This window comes from Penaeus monodon, unplaced genomic scaffold, assembly GCF_015228065.2.
Source record: "Penaeus monodon isolate SGIC_2016 unplaced genomic scaffold, NSTDA_Pmon_1 PmonScaffold_3551, whole genome shotgun sequence".
NCBI lineage: Eukaryota > Metazoa > Arthropoda > Malacostraca > Decapoda > Penaeidae > Penaeus > Penaeus monodon.
In genome coordinates, this window is record NW_023658287.1 from 5001 (window position 1) to 24637 (window position 19637).

The window sequence follows — 19637 nt, forward strand, 5'->3', positions numbered from 1 at the left end:
CCCCCCCCAAAAAAAAAAAAACCCCCCCCCCAAAAAAAAAAAATTTTAAAAAATTTTTTTTTTTTTAAACCTTTTGGCGGGGGGTGGGGGGTTTTTTTTGGGGGGGGGGCCCCCCCTTTAAAAAAAGGAAAATTTTAAAAAAAAAAATTTTTTAAAAATTTTAAAAAAAATTTTTTTTTTTTTTTTGTTTTTAAAAATTTTTTTTTTAAAATTTTTAAAATTTTAAAAAAAAATTTTTTTTAAAAATATATTTTTTGGGTTTTTTTTAAATTAAAAACCCCCCAAAAAAAGGGGGGGGGGGCCCCCCTTTTCCAAAAGGGGGTTTTGGGGGGGGTTTTTTCCCCTTGGAAACCCCGGAGGGAAAGGGGGGGGGAACCCCTTTTTTCCCCTTTTTTCCGGGGCCTTTTGGCCCCCTGGGGGGGGGTTGGAGGGGCCCTTTTTTTTTGGGGGTTAAAACCCCCCCCAAAAAATTTGGGGGGCCCCCTTTATTTTTGGGTTTTAAATTTTTTTAAAAGGGGGGAAAAAAAATTTTTTTTGGGGGTTTTTTTTGGGGGGGCCCCCCTTGGGGGCCAAAGGGGGGAAAAAAACCTTAAAGGGGCCCCCCTTTTTTCCCCCCCCAAAAAAAAAAAAAATTTCCCCCCCTTTTTTGGGGTTTTCCGGGGGGTTTAAAAGGGTTTTTTGGGGAAACCAAAATTTTTGGGGGGGGGGGGCCCCCTTTTGGGGTTTTAAAACCCAAAAAACCCCCCGGGGGAAAAATTTTTGGAAAAAAAATTTGGCCCCCCCCAAAAATTTTTTTTAAAAGGGGGGGGGGGTTTTAAGGGGGGTTTTTTTTTTTTTTAAAATTTTAAATTAAAAAAAAATTTTTTTTAATTTTATTTTTTTTTTTTTGGGGGAAAAAAACCCCCAAAACCCCAACCCCCCCCCCCACCCCCAAACCCCCCCCCAACCCCCCCAAAAAAAAAAAAAAAAAAAATTTTAAAAAAAAGGGAAAAAAACCCTTTGGGCCCCCCCAAAAAATTTTTTGGGGGGTTTTAAAAAAAAACCCCCAAAGGGCCCGGGGGCCCCCAAAAAAAAAAAGGGAAACCCGGGGCCCCCCAAAAAGGGCCCCCCCCCCAAAAAAAAACCCAAACGAAAAAAAAAAACCCTTTTTTTTTTTAAAAAAAAAAATTTTTGGGGAAAAACCGGAAAAAAAAGGGGTTTTTTTAAAAAATTTTTTTAAAAAAAAAAAAAAAGGGGCCCCCAAAAAACCCCCCAAAAAAAAAAAAAAACCCCCCCCCAAAAAAAAAAAAAAAAAAACCAAAACCAAAATTTTAAATTTTTAAAATTTTAAATTTTTTTTTAAAAAAAAAATAAAAAAAAAAACCCCCGAAAAAAAAAAAGGAAATTTAAAAAAAAGTAAAAAAAAAAAAATTTTTAAAAGGTAATGAAAAAACAAAAAAAAACCCCCTTTTTCCCAAAAAAAAAAATTTTTTTTTTTTGGGGGGAAAAAAAAAGTTTTTAAAATTTAAAAAAAAAAAATTAAAAAAAAAAAAAAAAATTTTTTAAACCCAAAAAAAAAACCCAAAATTTTTTTAAAAAAAAAAATAAAAAAAAAAAAAAAAAATCCCCCCCCAAAAAAAAAAAAATTAAAAAAAAAAAAATATATTCCTTTCACCCCCCCCCCCCCCCAAAAAAAATTTTAAAAAAAAAAAAATTAAAATGGGGGGGAAAAAAAAAAGGGAAAACCCCAAAAAAAAGGGAAAATTTTTTAAAAAAAAAAAATTTTGGAAAAAAAAAAAAAGGGGGGAAAATTAAAAAAAAAAAAGGGGCCCCCCAAAAAATAAAAAAATTTTTTTTTAAAAAAATTTTTTAATAAAAAGGAAAAAAAAAAATTTTGGGAAAATTTCAAAACCCTTTTTTCCCGGGAAAAAAAACCCCCGGTTTTAAAAAAAAAGGGGGTTTTAAAAAAAAAAAAAAAACCCCCCCAAAAAAAATTTTTTTTTTTTTTTAAAAAAAAAAAATGAAAATTTTTTTCCCCCCCCCCCAAAATTAAAAAAAAAATTTTTAAAAAACCCCCGGAAAAAAACGGGGGGAAAAAAAAAAAACCCCCTTTTTTTTTGGGTTTTTAAAAAATTAAAAAACCCAAAAAAAAGGGGGGGGAAAACCCCTTTTTTAAAAACCAAAAAAAAAATTTAAAAAAACCCCCCGAAAAAAAAAAAAAAAAAAAAGGGAAAAAAAAAAGGGTTTTTTTAAAAAAAAAAAAAAAAAAAAAAGGGAAAAAAAAGGGGAAAAAAAATTAATTTTTTTAAAAAAAAAAAAAACCCAATTATTTTCCCAAAAATTTCCCTATTTTTTTAAAAAAATTTTAGGGGGGGGAAAAAAAAAAAAAAAAAAAAAATTTTTTTTTTAAAAAAAAATTTTAAAACCAAAAAAAAAATTTTTTAAAAAAAGGGGGGAAAAAAAGGGGGAAAAATTTAAAGGGGGAAAAATTTTTTTTTAAAATAAAAAAAAAGGGGAAAAAAAAAACCAAAAAAAAAAAGGGAAAAAAAAAACCCCGGGCCCAAAAAAAAGGGGGGGGTTTTTTTAAAAGGAAAAAAAAAAAAGACCGGGGGGGGGGAAAAAGGGGGAAATTTTTTGGGAAAAAAAAAATTTTTTTTTTTTTTTAAAAAATTTAAAAAAATTTTTTAAGGGGAAAAGGGGGGGGGGGTTTTTTCCCCTTTTTAAAAATTTTTTTTTTAAAAAATTTTTTTTTTTTTAAAAAATATTTTTTTTTAAAAATATATATTATTTTTTAAAAATTTTTTTTCCAATAAAAATTTATTTTAAAAAAAAAAAAAAATTTTTTTTTTTTAAAATTTAAATTTTTTTTTTTTTTTTTTTTTTTTTTTTTTTTTAAAAAAAAATTTTTTTTTTTTTAAAAATTTTTTTCCCCTTTTTTTGTTTTTTTTTTTCCTTTTTTTTAAAAAAAAAAATTTTTTAAAAAAAAATTTTTAAAATTTTTTGGGGTTTTTTTTTTTTTTTTTAAAAAAACCCCCCCCGGGTTTCCCTTAACCCCCCCGGAAATTTTCCCCCCCGGGGGGGCCCCCCCCCCCCTTTTTTTGGGGGGTTAAACCCCCGGGCCCCGGGCCTTTCCGGGGGGTTTTTTTTTAAAAAAAAAAATTTTTTTTAAAAATTTTTTAAAATTTAAATTTAAAAATTTAAACCCCCCAAAAAATTTTTTTTTTTTTTTTTTTTTTTAAAAATTTTTGGGGTTTTTTTTGGGGGTTGTTTTTTGGGGGGGTGGGGGGGTTTTTTGGTTTTTTTTTTTTTTTTTTAAAAATTTTTTATTATATTTTTTTTTTTTTTTTTTGGGGGGGGTTTTGGGGGGGGTTTGTGGGGGGTTTTGTTTGGGGGTTGTGGGGGGGGGGTTTTTTTTTTTTTTTTTTTTTTTTTTGGGGTGTTTGAGAAAAAAAAAAATTTTTTGAAAAAAAAAATTTTTTTATATTTTTTTTAAAAAAAAAAAAAAATTTTTTTTTTTTTTTAAAAAAATATAAAAAATTTTTGGGGGTGTTTGTGTGTGGGTGTTTTGGGGGTGTGTAAAAAAAGGTTTTATATTTTCCCCTTTATAAAAAAAAAAAAAAATTTTTTTAAAAAAATTTATATTTTTTTTTAAAAAAACAAAAAAAATTTTATTTAATAAAAATTTTTAATAAAATATATATAAAAAAAAAATTTTTTTAAAAAAATTTTTAAAAATTTAAATTTTAAAAAAAAAAAAAAAATTTTTTTTTAAAAAAAAAAAAAAAATTTTTTTTTTTTTTGGGGGGGGCCCCCCCGGGGGGGCCCCCCCGGGGGGGGAAAAAAAAAGGGGGGAAACCCGCCCCCCCGGGGTTTTTCCCCCCCCAAAAAAACCCCCGGCCCCCCCCCCCCCAAAAAAGAAAAAATTTTCCAAAGGGCCCCCAAAAAACCCAACCCCTTTGGAAAGGGGGCCCCCGGGGGGGGGTTTAAAAACCTAAAAAAGGGGGTTTTAAAAAAAAAGGGGGTTTTTTTTATTTTTTTCCCCCTTTTTTTTTTTTTCCCCCCCCCAAAAAAACCCCCAAATTTTCCCCGGGGGTTTTTTTAAAGGGGGCCCCAAAAACCCCCCTTTTAAAAAATTTTTTCCCCCCCCCCCCCGGGGGGGGGGGGGCCCCCCCCCCAAAAATTTAAAAAAAAAAGGGCCCCTTTAAAAAAACCCCCCCGGGAATTTAAAAAAAGGGGGGGCCCCAAAGGGGGGGGGGGGAAAAAATTTAAAGGGGGAAAAAAGGGGGGAAAAAAAAAAAAAAGGGGAAAAGGGGGGGGGGGAAAAAAGGGTAATAAAAAAAAGGGGGGGGGGGGGGTAAAGGGGAAAAGGGAAATTGGGGGGAAATTTGGGGGGGGGGAAAAAAAAGGGGGGGCAAAAAACCCCGGGGGGGGGGGGGAAAAAAAATTTTTTAAAAAAAAAAAATTTTTTTTTTAAAAAAAAAAAAAAACCCCCTTTTAAAAAAAAAATTTTTTTTTTAAAGTACACTCATAAAAAAAAAATTTTTCATTTTTTGCCCAAAAAGGGGAAAAAATTTTTTTTTAAAATTTTTAAAAAAAAAAATTTTTTCGGATTTTAAAGTTTTTTTCCTTTTTTTAAACCCCCAAAAAGCAAAAGGTTTAAGTACATACCCCCTTTCCTTTTTTTCCATCCCTCGGAAGAAATGTGTCCTTAACCCAAAACCCGTTAAATTTTTTTTCCCAAAAATCCCTTTTCCCCAAAAAAAAAAAGGGTTTTTTTTCCCCCTTTTTTTTTTTTTGGGGGGGGGGGGGGGTTTTAAATTCCCCAAAACCCCCCCCAAAAAAGGGGCCCCTTTTTAAAAAAAAAAAATTTTAAAAAAAAAGGGGGGGTTTTCCGTTAAGGGGGCCCCCCCAAAAAACCCCAAAGGGGAAAAAGGTTTTTAAAAAATTTTTTTTTTGGCCCCGGGGGGCCCCCCCCGGGGGGGGGACCCTTTTTTTTTTTTATTTTTTTTTGGGTTTTTTTTATTTTTTAAAAAAAAAATTTTTTAAAATTTTTTTTTCTTTTGGAAAAAAAAAAAAATTTTTTTTTTTTTTTTTTAAATTTTCCCCGCCATTTTTAAAAAATTTAAAAAATTTTAAAAAAAAAAAAAATTTTTTCCCTTTTTTCATTAGGTTTTAGTTGGGGGTTTTTTTGGGGGAAAATTTTTTAAAAAAATTTTTTTTTTTTTTTTTTGGGGTTTTTAAAAAAAAATTTTTTTTTTTTTTTTAAAAAAGGTTTTCTAAAATTAAAAAAAAGGGGGGGGAAAAAAAAAAACCCCAAAAATTTTTTTTTTAAAAAAAAAAAAAAAAGGGACCAAAAAAAAAAAAACCTTTTAAAAAAAATTTTTTTTAAAAAAGGGGAAAAAAAAATTTTTTTAAAAAAAAAAGTTTAAAAAAATTTTTTAAAAAAAAAAATGGTTTTAAAAAATTTTTTTAAAAAAAAAATTTTAAGGGGAAAAAAATTTTTTTTTTTTTTTTTTAAAAAAAAAAAATCCAAAAAAGGGGAAAAAAAAATTTTTTGGGGTTTTTTTTTTTTTTTTAAATTTTTTTCCCCCTTTTTTTTTAAAAAAAAAAAAATTAAAAATTTTTTTTGGGGGGTTTTTTTTTGGGGGGTTTTTTTTTTTTTTTTTGGGGGGGGGTTTTTTTTGGGGGGGAAAAAAAAGGGTTTAAAAAAAAAATTAAATTTTTTTTAAAATTTTTTTAAAAAATTTTAAAAAACCCCAAAACCCCCCGGGGGGGGAAAAACCCCCCCAAAAAAAAAAACCCCCCAAAAAAAAAAAACAAAAAAAAAAAAAAAAAAAAATTTAAAATTTTTTTTAATTTTTTAAAAAAAAAAAAAAAAAAAATAAAAGATTATTAAAAAAATTTTTTTTTTTTTTAAAATTTTTTTTAAAAAAATTTTAAAAAATTAAAATTTTAAAAAAAAAATTTTTTTTTGGGGTTTTTTTTTTTTGGGTTTTTGGCCCTTTTTTTTTTTCCCCCCCCTTTTTAAAATTTTTTTTTTTTTTGTTTTTTTGGGTAAGGTTTAAAATTTTTTTGGGGGGGAAAAAAAAAAAAAAATTTTTTTAAAACCCAAAAAAAAATTTTTAAAATTTAAAAAAACCTTTTTAATTTTTAAATTTTTTCCCCCCCAATTTGGGGCCCCCGGGGGCCCCCACCCAAAAAACCAAAAACCAAAAAAAAAAAACCCAAAAAACCCCCTTAAAAAAAAAAAAAATTTAAAAGGAAAATTTTTTTAAAAAAAAAAAAAAAAAAATTTTTAAAAAATAAACCAAAAAAATTTAAAAAAAAAAAATTTAAAATTTTTTTTTAAAAATTTTTTTTTTTCCTTTTAAAAAAAAAAATTTTTTTTAAAACCCAAATTTTTTTAAATTTTTTTTTTTTTTTTTTTCCCCCCTTTTTTTTTGGGGTTTTTTAAAAATGGTAAATTTTTAAAAAACCCCTTAAAAAATTTTTTTTTTAAAAATTTTTAAAAAACCAAAAAAATTTTTTTTTTGTTTTAAAAATTTTAAAAAAATTTTTTTGGGGGGTTTTTTTAAAAAAAAAAAAAAAAGGGGGAAAAAAAAAAAAATTTTGGGGGCCAAGGCCCCCAAAAAAGGAAAAATTTTTAAAAAAAAAAAAAAACCAAAAAAAAAAAAAACCCGGGGAAAAAAAATTTTCCAAAAAATTTCCAAAATTTCCAAAAAACCCCAAATTTTTTTGGCCCCCGGGGGAAAAAAAAAAAAAAAAAAAAAAAAACAAAAAAATTTTAAAAAAAAAAAATTTTTTTTTTTTTTTAAAAAAAAATTTAAAGGGGTTTTAAAAAAAAATTTTTTTTTTCCCAATTAAAATTTTTTTTTAAAAATTTTGGAAAAAAAATTTTTTTAAAAAAAAAGGGGAAAGGAAATTTTTTTTTTTAAAAAAAAATTTAAAAAAATTTTAAAAAAAAAAGGTAAAAAGTTTTTTTGGGTTTTAAAAAAATTTTTCCCCTTTTTCCCGGGGCCCCCCCCAAACCCCCCTTGCTTTTTCCCCAAAAAATTTTTTTTTCCCCCGGTTTTCCCCCCCCCCGTAAAAATTTTTTTCCCCCCCCCCCCCAAAAAAAAATTTTTTTTTCAAAAAATTTTTTTTTGGGGGGGCCCCCTTTTTTTAAAAAAAAAATTTTTTAAAAAAAAAAAAAAAAGGAATTTTTTTCCATCCCCAAAACCCCAAACCCGAAAATTGGTTTAAAATAAATTTTTTTTTTTTTTCCCCCTTCTTTTTTTTTAAAAAAAATTTTTTTTCCCCCCCCTTTTTTTTTCCCCAAAAAAAAATTTTTTTGGGGGGGGTTTTTTTTTTAAAAGGGAAAAAAAATTTTTTTTTAAAAAAAAAAAAATTTACCCAAATTTTGGGGAAAAATTTTTTTCCCCCCTTTTAAAAAATTTTTATTCCCCCCCCCCTTTTTTTTTCCCCCAAAAAAATTTTTTAAATTTTTTTTTTTTGGGGGGGGCCCCCCCCTTTCCCCCCCTTTTTTAAAATTTTTTTTTCCCATTTTTTAAAAAAAGTTTTTTTGGAAAAAAATTTTTTTTTTTAATTTTTTTTTTTTCCTTTTTTTAAAATTTTTTGGCCAACCCCCAAACCCTTTTTTTTTTCCCCCCCCCCCCCAAAAAAAAATTTTAAATTTAAAAATTTTTTTAAAATTTTCCCCAAAAAATTTTTTTTTTAAATTTTTTTTTTTTTCCCCCCCTTTTTTCCAAAAATTTTTTTTTTAAAAAAAAGGGGTTTTTTTTAAAAATTTTCCTTTGGGGGTTTTTTTTTTTTTAAAAACCCTTTTTTTTTCAAAATTTTTTCTTAAAATTTTTTAAAAAATTTCCCGGGGTTCCCCCTTTTTTTTTTTTTTTAAAACCCGGGCCTTTTAAATTTTTTTCTTTTTTTTTAAAATTTTTAAAAAGGGGTTTTTTCCCCCAAGGGAAATTTTTTTTTAAAATTTTTTTTTAAAAAATTTTAAAAATTTTTTTTTTTTTTTTTTAAAGGGGAAATTTTTTGTTTTTTTTTGGGTTTAAAAACCTTAAAGGTTTAAAATCTTTAAAATTTTAAAAAATTTTTTTTGGGTTTTTTTTTCCTTTTAAATTTTTTAAATTTTTGGGAACCCCTTTTTTAAAAAATTTTTTTTTTTTTTTTAAAAAACCCCCAAAATTATTTTTTAAAAATTTTTTTTAGGGAAAAGGGTTTTTTTTCCCCTTTTTTTTTTTTTTTTTTTCTTTTTTTAAAAAAATTTAAAAAAAAATTTTTGAAAAGGGGGTTTTTTGGGGGGGGCCCCTTTATTTTTGGGGGGCCCCCAAAAAATTTTTTTAAATTTTTTCATTTTCCGGGTTTCCCAAATTAAAAAATTTTTTTTTTTTTTTTTTTTCCCCTTTTTTTTTTTTTTAAAAAAAAATTTTTTATAAAAATTAGCTTTTTTTTTAAAACCCCCCCCCTTTTTTTTTTTAAAAAAATTTTTTTTTTTTTTTTGAAGAAAAAAATTTTTTTAAAAAAAAATTTTAAAAAAGGGGGGAAAATTTTTTTTTTAAAAATTTTTTTTTAAAATTTTTTAATTCAAAAAATTTTTTTAATTTAAAAAAAAAAATTTTTAAAAATTTTTTTTTTAAAAAAAAATTTAAAAAAATTTAAAAAATTTTTAATTTAAAAAAAAAATTTTTTTTTTTATATAATTTTATTTTTAAAAAAAAAAAAATATTTATAAATTTTTTTTTTAAAATTTTTTTTTTCTTTTTTATAAATATTTTAAAAATTTTTTAAAAAAAATTTTTTTTTAAAAGCGTTTTAAAAATTTTTTTAATTTTTTTTTTTTAAAAAAAAAAAAGGGAAAATTTTTTTTTTTTTTTTTTTAAAAAAAAAATTTTTAAAGGGGTTTTTTTTTTTTTAAAAATTTTTGGGGGAAAAAAAAATTTTTTTTAAAAATTAAAATTTAAAAAAAAAAAAAAAAAAAAAAAAAAAAAAAAAAATTTTTTTTTTTTTTTAAAAAATTTTTTTAAATTATTAAAATTTTTTTTAAAATTTAAAATTTTTAAAAATTTTTTGGTTAAATTTTTTAATTTTTTTTTTTTAAAAATTTTTAAATTTTTAAACAATTTTTTTTCCCCCCCCTTTTTTTTTTTTTCCCTTTCCCTTAGGTTTTTTGGTTTTTTTTTGGTTTTTTTGGGGGTTTTTTTTTTTTCAAAAAAAAAAACCCCCCGGGGGGGGGTTTTTCCCCCGGGGGGGGGGGGGAAAATTTTTTTAAAAAAAAAAACCGAAAAAAAATTTTTTTTTAAAAGGGGGGGGGGAAAAAAAAAAAACCCCCGGGGTTTTTTCCCCCCCCCAAAACCCCCCAAACCAAAAAAATTTTTTTCCCCCTTTTTTTTTTAAAAAAAATTTTTTTTAAAAATTTAAATTTTTTTTTTTTAAAAAAAATTTTAAAAAGGGGGGAAAATTTGAATTTTTTCCTTTTTCCCCCCCCAAAAAACCAAAAAAAAAAAAACCCCCCCCCCCCCCCCCCCCTTTTGGGAAATTTTTAAAAAATAAAAATTTCCAAAAAATTTTTTTTTTTTTTTTTAAAAACAAAATTTTTTTATTTTTTTTTTTTATTAAAAAAAACCCCCCCCTTTTTTTTAAAAAAAAAAAATTTTTTTTTAAAAACCCCCCCTTTTTTAAAAAAAAAAAAAGGGTTTTTTTTAAAAAAAAAGGGGGTTTTTTTAAAAAAAAAAGGGGGGAAAAACCCCCCCAAAAACCCCCCCTTTCCCCCCCTTTTTTTTTTTTTTTTAACCCAAACCCCCCCCCCCCAAAAACCCCCCGGGGGGGGGAAAAGGGGGTTTTTTGGTTTTTAAAAAAAGGAAAAAGTTTTTATGGGTTTTTTTCCCTTTTTAAAAAATTTCCCAAACATTTTTTTTCCCCTTTTAAAAAAATTTTTTAAAAAAACCAAAAAAAACCCCCCCCTTTTTTTTTAAAAAAAAAAAAATTTTTTTTTATTTTTTTTTTTTTTTAAAAAAAATTTTAAAAAAAAAAATTTAAAAAAAATTTAAAAAAAAAATTTTTTTTTAAAAAAAAAAAGGGGGGGAAGGGTTTTGGGGTTTTTGGGGAAAAAAGTTTGGGAAGGGGGGAAAAAAAAAGGGGGAAAAAAAAAAAAAAAGGGGAAAAAAAAGGGGGGCCCCCCCGGGGGCCCCCCCCCAAAAGGGGGGTTTTTTTTTTTTTTGGGGGGGGCCCCCCCCCCCCCCCCCCAAAAAAAAAAAAAAAAGGGGGGGGGGAAAAAGGGGGGGGGGGGTTTAAAAATTTTTTTTTTCCCCTTTTAAAAATTTTTTTTTAAAAATTTTTTTCCCCCCCCTTTTTTAAAAAATTTTTTTTTTCCCTTTTTTTTTTTTTTCCCCAAAGGGGTTTTTTTTTTTAAAAAATTTTTTTGTTTTTTTTGGGGGGTTTTTTTTTTTGGGGTTTAAAAAAAACCCCCCGGGGGGAAATTTGGGGGAAAAAAAAAGTAATTTTTGGGGGGGGTTTTTTTTTTTTCGGGGGGGAAAAAAAAAATTTTTAAAAAAAGGGGGAAAAATTTTTTTTTAAAATTTTTTTAAAAAAAAAAAAGGGGTTTTTTTAAAATTTTTTTAAAAAAAAAAAAAAGGGGAAAAAAAAAAGGGCAAATTTTTGGGGGGGGCCCCCTTTTTTAAAATTTTCCCCCCCTTTTTTTAAAAAAAAAAAAAGGGGGGGCCAAAAATTTTGGGGGGCGGGGGAAAAAAAAAAATTTGCCCTTTCCTTTAAAATTTTTTTTAAAAAACCTACCCTTTTTTTTTTTTTTTTAAAAAAAAACCTTTTTAAAAAATTTTTTCCCCCTTTTTTTTTGGGGGGGGGTTTTTTTTTAAAAAATTTTTTTTTTTTCCCCTTAAAAAAAAATTTTTTTTTTTTAAAAAATTTTTTTTGGGGGGGGGGAAAAAAAAAATTTTTTTTTTTCCTTTTTAAAAAAAAACCCCCCCTTTTTTGGGTTTTTTTTTTTTGGGAAAAGGGAACCCCCTTTCCCCCCCTAAAAAGGGGAACCCCAAAAAAAAAAAGGTTTTTTTTAAAAAAAGTAATTTTAAACCCCAAAAAAATTTAAAAAAAAAAAAAAGGGAAACCAAAAATTTTTTGGGGAAAAAAAGGGGGGGGGGGGGGAAACCCCCTTTTTTTAAAAAAAAACCCCCCCTTTGGGTTTAAAAAAATAAAAAAAAAAAACGGGGCAAAGGGGGGTTTTAAAAAAATTTTAAAAAAAAACCCCCCCCAAAAACCCAAAAGGGGAAAAAAAAAATTTTTTTCCCCCTTTTTAAAAAAAAAAAAAAAAAATTGGGCCCCTTTTTTTAAAAAATTAAAAAAAAAAAAAATTTTAAAATTTAAAATTTTTTTTTCCCCCCCCTTTTTTTTTTTTAAAAAACCCCCCAAAATTTTTTTATACCCCCTTTTGGGGGGTTTTTTTCCCCCCTTTTTTTTTTTTAAAAAAACCCCCCAAAAAAAAATATTTTCCCCCAAAAAAAAAAAAACCCCCAAAACCAATTTAAAGGCCCGGGGAAAAAAAAAAAAACCAAAAAAAAAAAGGGGGGGTTTTTTTTTTTTCCCCCCCCCCCCCTTTTTGGCCCGGGGAAAGGGGGGGCCCGGGCCCCCCTTTTAAAAAAAAACCCCCTACCCCGGGGGGGGGAAAAAAATTTTTTTTGGGGGTTTTTTTTTGGGGGGTTTTTTTTGGAAAAAAACCCCCCTTTTAAACCAAAAACCCCCCCAAAAATTTTTTAAAAAAAATAAAAAAAAAGGGTTTAAAAAAACAAAAAACCCCCTTTTTTTTTTAAAAAAAAAATTTTAAAAAATTTTTTTCCCCCCCTTTTTTGGGGGGCCCTTTTTTTCCCCCCCAAAAAAAAAGGCCAAACCCCCAAAAATTTTAAAAAAAAAAAAAACATAAAACCAAATTTAAAAAATTTTAAAAAATTTTTTTAAAAAAAAAAAATTTTAAAAAAAAAATTCCCAAATTAAAAAAAAAACCCTTAACCCCGGGTTTTTTTTCCCCCAAAATTTTCCCCCTTTTTTTTAAAAAAAGGGGGGGCCCCCCGGGGGGGGCCCCCCCCCTTTTTTTTTTTAAAAAAAAAAAAAATTTTAATTTTTGGGCCCCAAAAAGGGGGGGGGGGGGGGGGGGGGGGGTTTTTTTTTTTTGGGGGGGGGGGGGGGGGGGGGGGGGGGGGGGGGGGGGGGGGGGGGGGGGGGTTGGGGGGGGGGGAAAAAAAAAATTTTTTTTTTTTTAAAAATTTTTTAAAAAACCCCCCCCAAAAATTTTTTTTAAAAACCCCCCCCCTTTCCCCCCCCCCCCAAAATTCCCCTTTTTTCCCCCCCCAAAAAAAAAATTTTTTTTTTTTTGGGGGAAAAAAAAATTTTTTTTTTTTTTAAAAAAAAAGGGGAAAAAAAAAAAAAACTTTAGAAAAAATACCCCAAAAAAAAAAAATTTTTTTTAAAAATTTTAAAAATTTTTAAAAATTTTTAAAAAATCCCCTTTTTTTTTTTTTTGTTTTTTTTTTTTTTTTTTTTGGGGGGGTTTTTTGGGTTTTTTTTTGGGGGGGGGGGGGGGGGGGGTTTTTTTTCCCAAAAAAAAAAATTTCCCAAAAATGAAAAAAACCCCCCAAAAATTTTTTTTGGGGGCCCCCCCCCTTTTTTTTTGAAATTTCACCCTTTTCCTTTTTTTTTATTTCCCCCGGGGTTTTAAGGGGGTTTTTTAAAAAAATTTTTTGGGGGGGGGAAAAAAAAATTTTTTTTTGGGGGGTTTTTTTTTGGGGGGGAAAAAAAAATTTTTTTTTTTTCCCCCCCCTTTTTTTTTTTTTGGGGGGGTTTTTTTTTAAAAAACCCCCCTTTCCCCCCTTTCCTTAAATTTGGGGGTTTTTGGGGGAAAACCCCGGGGGGGGGGGTTTTTTTTTTTTAAATTTTTAATTTGGGGCCCCCCCCAAAATTTCCCCCCCCCCGGGGGGGGGCCTTTTAATTTAATTTTCCCCCGGGGCCCCCAAATTTAAAGGGGGGTTCCTTTGGGGGGGTTTTTTTTTTTTTTTTTAAAAAAAAAAAAAAAATTTTTTTTTTTTTTTTTTTTTTTTTTTAAAAATTTAATTTTTATTTTTGGTTTTTAAAAACCAAATTTTTTTTTTTAAATTTTTTTCCCTTTTCCCCCTTTTTTTTTGGGGGAAAAATTTTTTAATTTAAAAATTTTTTTTTTTTAAACTTTTTTTTTAAAAACATTTTGGGGTTTTTTTTTTTTTAAAAAAAATTTTTTTTTTTTAATTTTTCTTTTTTTTTTTTTAATTTTTTTTTTTAAAAAAAAAAAATTTTTTTTTTTAAAAAATAAATTTTAAAAAAAAAAAAAATTTTTTAAATTTTAAAATTTTTAAAAAAAAATTTTTTTAATTTTTTAAAAAAAAATTTTTTTTAAAATTTTTTTTCCCCCTTTTTTTTTCCCTTTTTTTTAAAAAAACTTTTGGGGGGTTTTTTTTCCCTTTTAAACTTTTTAAAAATTAAAAAAAAAAAAAATATTTTTTCCATAAAAAAAAATTAAATTAAAAAAATTTTTATATAATATTAATTTTTAAATTTTTTTCCCAAAAAATATTAAAAACCCCAAAAAATTTAAAAATTTTAAAAATTTTTTTTAAAAAAAAATTTAAAAAGGTTTTTTTTAAATTAAAAAATTTTTTTAAAAAAATAAAAAATTTTTAAAAAAATTTTTTTTAAAAAAAAAAAATTTTTTTAAAAAAATAGATAAACCCCTTTTTTTTTTTTTTTTTTTTTTTTTTAAAAAAAAAAAAAAAAAATTTTTTTTTAAAAATTTTTTTTTTAAAAAAAAAATTATAAAAAAAAAATTTTTAAAAAAATTTAAAAAAAAATTTTTAAAAAAAAAATATAATAAAAATACCCTTTTAAAAAAAATTTTTTCCTTTTTTTTTTCCCCCCCCCCCCCCTTTTTTTTAAAAGCCCTCCAAAAAAAATTTCCCTTTAAAAAAACCCCCAAAAAAAAAAAATAAAATTTTTTTAAAAAAATTAAATTAATTTTAAAAAAAAAAAAAATTGGTTTTTTTTAAAACCCTTTCCAAAATTTGGGGGGTTTTTTTAAAAATTTTTTAAAAAAAAAAATTTTTTTCCAAATTTTAAAAAATAATTTTCCCCCCAAAAAAAATTTTTTTAAAAAAATTTTTAAACGGGAAAATTTTTTTGGGAAAAAAAAAACCCTTTTAAAAAATTTGGGGCCCCCCCCTTTTTTTATAAACCCCCAAAAAACCCCAAAAAGGGTTTTTTTTTTTGGTTTAAATTTTTTATTTTAAATTTTTTTTTTTTAAAAAATTTTTAAAAAATAAATTGAAAAAAAATTTTTTTTTTTTAATTTTTAAATTTTTTTTAAAAAAAAAAAAAAAAATTTAAAAAAAAATTTTTTTTTTTTTTAAAAAAAAAAAAAATTATTTAAAAAAATAAAAAAGGAAAAAATTTTGTTTAAAACCCAAAAAAAAAAAAAAATTTAAATTTCCTTTTTTTTTACCCCCCAAAAAAATTTTTTCCCCCCAAAAAAAAACAAATTAAAAAAAAAGGGAAAAATTTTTTAAAAAAATTTTTTTTTTTTTTTTAAAAATTTTTTTTTTAAATTTTTAAAAAAAAAAAAAAAAAAAAAAAATAACCCTTTTTTTTTATTTCCCCTTTTTTTTTCCCTTTTTTTTTTTCCCAAAAAAATTAAAAAAACTTTTTTTTTCCCCCCTTTTTTTTAAAAAAAAAAGGGGGAAAAAAAAAAAAAAAAAAAAAATTTTTTTCCTTTAAAAAGGTTTAAAAAAAAAATTTTAAATTTTTTTTTAAATAAAAAAAAATTTTTTTTTTTAAAAATTTTTTAAAAAAAAAGTTTTAAAAAAATTCCCCCAAAAAATTTTTAAAAATTTTCCCAAAATTTTAAAAAAATTAAAAAAAAAAATTTTTTTTTTTTTTTTGGGGAAAAAGGGGGGAAAAAAAAAAAAAAAATTTAAATGAATTTTTAAAAAAAAATTAAAAAAACCCAAAAAAAAAAATTTAAATTTATCCCCAAAAAAAAAAAAATTAAAAACCCTTTGGGAAATTCCCCCCGGGGGGCCCCTTTTTTTTGGGGAAAAAAAAATTTAAAAATTTTTTGGGAAAAAAAAAAACCCCCGGAAAGGAAAAAAAAGGGTTGGGAAAAAAAAAAAAAAAAGCCATTAAAAAAAAATTTTTTTTTAAAAAAAAAATTTTTTTTAAAAAAAAAAAAAACCCCCCCAAAAAAAAAAAAGAAAAAAAAAATTTTTAAAAAACCGAAAAGGGGTTTAAAAGGGGGAAAAAATTTAAAAAATGGAAATTTAAAAAATTTTTTTAAATTTAAAAAAAAAAAAGGGGGGGCCCCCAAAAACCCCTTTTTTTTTAAAATTTTTTTTGGGGGAAAAAAAAAATTTTTTTATTAAAAAAAATTTAAAAAAAAAAATAAAAAAATATACCCCCCAAAAAAAAAAACCCCCCGAAATTTTTGCATTGGGGGGGGGGGAAAATTTTCCAAAAAAAATTTTTGGGGTCCCAAAAAATTTTTTTCCCCCCCAAAAATTAAAAATTTTTTTTTTAAAAAAAAAAAAAATTTTTTAAATTTTAAAAAAATTTGTTTTTTTTAAAAATTAAAAAAAAAAAATAAAATTTACCCTTTTTAAAAAGGTTTTTTATTAAAAAAAAATTTTTTTTTCCCCCCAAAAAAAAAAATTTTTTTTTTTTTTTTAAAATTTTTTTAAAAAAATTTTTTTCCCCCTTTTTAAAAATTTTTTTAAAAAAAAATTTTTTTTGGGGGTTTTTTTTTCCCCAAAAAATTTTTTTAAAAGAAAAATTTAAAAATTTTAAAAAAAACCAAATTTTAAAAAATTCCTTTTTTAAAAAAAATTTTTTAATTTTTGGGTTTTTTAAAAAAAAATTTTTAAAAAATTTTTTTTTTTTTAAAAAACCCAAAAAAATTTTAAAAATTTTTCCCTGGCCCCCTTTTTAAAAAACAAAAAAAAAAAAAAAAAAAAAAAATTTTTTAAAAAAAAAAAAAAAAATAAAAATTTTTTTTTTTTTGGGGGGTTTTTTTTTTTTGGGGAAATTTTTTTTTAAACAAATTTGGAAATTTTGGGTTTTTTTTTATTAAAAATTTTTTTTTTTTAAAAATTTTTTTTAAATTTTTGGGGGAAAGGGAAAAAAATTTTTTTTTAAAAAAAAATTTTTTAAAAAAAAAAAATTTTTTAAAAAAAAAACCCCCTTTTTTTTTTCCCCCCCCTTTTTTTTAAAAAAAGGGGTTTTTTTTCCCCTTTTTTTTTTTGGTTTTAAAATTTTTCTTTTTTTTTGGGGGGGGGGGGGGAAAAAAAAAAAAAAAAAAACACACTTACCGGGCCAACAAATTCTTGACTCCCGAAAGGGATTTTTCCTTGTATTGGAAGGAGGGGGCAACCTTACTGCAAAGACACCTTCCCTTTGGGGCCCTCCTCCAGGACCCGTCGTTTCACGGGAAATGAGACATCAATAGCTTTTAATAAAGCAGATCACAAAAGGATGAAAAAATCATTGAGCTGATGTCAGCTATGAAAAAGTTAAGTTTTATCTTTTATAAAAAATTAAAAACAAAAATACAAAAGGGTTTACCCCATTGATGAAGGAACCTTCTATTATCTTTAAGTAGAGAGTTGTTTCCCATACTATCCCCAAACACTTTAAAAACCATTATTTCTTGCTTTTTTCATCTGGCCCTTAAAGCCCCCCCTAAATGCCGTGCCCAATTGTGAACCCTTCCCTCTCAGTTATCCTTGCCCTCGCTGCTCCCGGCTGTAATACACATTACAGATTAGCAAAAATAGCATGCGATCTTAAATTTTTACATCGTATGTCCAAACACAAATGTCCAAAGACTGACAAATTTACCCTATTAATAAAGTATTTTTAGGCGTGAAGAGTCAAACGATGCCCTTTCTTGGTGGATGCAACTGTATTCCATCCATCTCAGAATAGGAGGCCCACGGTTACCGGCTCCTCTTACGTCACGGTCATCTCTCCTATCATCTCTCGGTTTGGAGTTGAAGCAAGGGCAATCTGCTCAATCTCCTCTCTCTTTGCTTCCTGCAAGTGCAATCCAAAACATTAAAACACTCATATCATGCATCACCTTCTAAATCTACACTAAACAAAAAATTAAAAAAGGAAATAAAGCATAATGAAGTTCATCTACAAGTTAAAAACAAAGTCAGCACACCCTCATGGACCTGAGCCTTGGTTTTGGGCTTGTTGTCTTCTCTTCTTGGAACCCACTTGTTTCGCCTCAAGTCAATCACATCCATCATTAGGAACCTACACGGCTATGGTTAAGCGTCATTCACTATTTTCTCCATCTGTCCAAAATGTTTATCTAGTTCTTGCTGTTGGGGGAGAGGACAAAAAAAAATTAATGATCCTCACTGCACAAAGTACCTGGAGTATTATTTTACATAACACAAACTTCAACATGGCATTCAACTGCCCACTTACCATTGCCTTTGTTGCTGGTTGCACTGTGTTTTCCAAGAGCTTGCCAATTGTAGTAAGAAGTTTACATAGGCACTCAAGGGACTCTTCATCTCTCTTTTCCAAGAGTGTACCGATAATGCGCATCATAATCGGTGATGTCAACATGCGTAGCTTATAGAGCTCTCCAATAAACCTAATGTTGCCTACAGACCTTTTTCTTAATTTGGTCTCATCATAATCTAACTTCATTAACAATTCTTGTTTCTTCTCAGCCTGTAAAGGGAGTAGTTTCAATATATATATATATATATATATATATATATATATATATATATGTATATATATTATATATATATATATATATATATATATAAATAATAATAATAAAAAATTATCAACTATAACAGAATATATCTCATTAATAAGTAATTATACTGAGAGATGTCACTTCCTTCAATTTTGAAGATGCAAAAAAATATTCCTTCATAAAGAAAAAAAATTACTTACCTCAGAACATTCATCTATTTCTTTCCGTCTGGTAGCCTTAAATTCTTCCATATTATCTTTTTCAAATTCTTTCTGGCACTTATTAATTATAAGATTCCTAAATTTAACTTCAGACTTGCACTGTTGCTGGAGTCTGAACCTTCCCCACGGACAGACATTTTGGAGAGTACTTGACACATCTGAGCATAGGTTGAGAAAAACCTGCTCATCCACAGCCTGTTAGGAGAAAGAAATGTTTTATTGCTGATGACCATGTACTGCTGGCCCAATGAAAAATAACAATAACTAATAATATTCATCATCACACCGTCAAATATCTCCCCAAACAAACCTTTTCAAAAATAAGATCAATCACAGCTGAAAGTCTTTCTGTGGTGTCAATGGGCATCTGATTGACTGTACCAACAAGTTTCTCAAATTTCTCTGGAGTCAGTTTATTTAAGATGCCTCTCATCCTCTTCACCACCTGCACAATAGAGAATAAGATTAGTCGCACAAGCTCATCCACATTAAACTTCTCTAAACAAATGTCTGAAGCTTTTTGAAATTCAATACAATTTTTTTTTAACAACCATTAAACAATTAAAATTACAAGACATCAACCACCACAAAATCTTAGTACATACCTCAATAGTCTGAGCTTCCTCATCATTAACATTCGACTCCTTAACAGAAGGCTTCCAAGCATTTTCTGTCGTCTTCAGCTTAGTTTCACGTCCCGTTGAGAGAGGGATGATGATGACCTTACTCTGTCCACGGCCACTTCCTCCTCTGTCATTTCTGCTTCCAGGTCCACCTCCTGGTTCTCGGCGCTGTTGGCTATTGCGCCCTGGTACTCCTCTCTGATGCAATAAAATAATACACATTTAAGATGAGGTATCAGGAAACCAGTTGAACTTAATTCCTTGGTTTTCACAATTCATCATCACAACGTATTCAGCACAAAGGAAATAATTTTCTGTAAACTGCTAATACCTTGCTTGGAACTGTAGACTTGAAATAATCAGGAGTAAAGTCTGGGCCACTGCTGCCATGTGAAACACCTACACCCCGGTCGAAAGGCTTAAGCTGCAAGATGGAAATAGTGTCATTAAAAACAAACCTATTTTACAACAGATATAGCTTTTTAAAGGCATACCCTATCATACATCCCCAAACACACTTTCCAACTTACCCTTCCTGGACCATCACGGACCACCTCCAAGTTGGGGAGGGACTCCGGCTTCTTAAGGGAGAGTGGGTTATTCTGGAGCTCAAGGAGAAATCTGCGGTCATACTGACGTTTACCATCAGGATTTACAGGGCTCCACTGATCTAAAATGATGCCCAAAAAATGCATGTGAATAAATACATCAGTTTTACATGTACGTGTCACTAAAAGACATCAGCCATTAAACACGGCAACATAAAAAAAATACATCTTCCACTATCCGCAGAGCAGAGCTACTTATTATGGATGAAGGAGCACAATATTCAAGTATTCATGAATTATCCAAACAAGGAAAAGGATGTGAGGCAGAGAATGGGGGGGGGGCAAGAGTGGCTTCTTTCCTGTGGAAAATGATGGCTGGATTAACATTTTGTACAGACTCATGCAAAACTAAAGACTACACCTGTACCCGCCACACCTTTATGAACAAAATCATAAATCAAAC

At 26.8% G+C, this 19637-nt stretch overlaps 1 protein-coding gene across 1 annotated transcript; it reads right to left on the reverse strand.

Moving 5' to 3' along the window:
* Window positions 1–16775: 16775 nt before the first annotated feature.
* LOC119570683 (eukaryotic translation initiation factor 4 gamma 3-like) lies at window positions 16776–19296 on the reverse strand (the record flags this gene model as incomplete). Its single annotated transcript, XM_037918328.1, is given in 11 exon segments — window positions 16776–16800; window positions 17012–17091; window positions 17223–17327; window positions 17497–17748; window positions 17983–18101; window positions 18104–18183; window positions 18185–18198; window positions 18314–18448; window positions 18609–18824; window positions 18958–19050; window positions 19157–19296. Coding segments are annotated over 11 exon segments (1259 nt in total), but the record flags the coding sequence as incomplete, so codon positions are not given.
* Window positions 19297–19637: the final 341 nt, after the last annotated feature.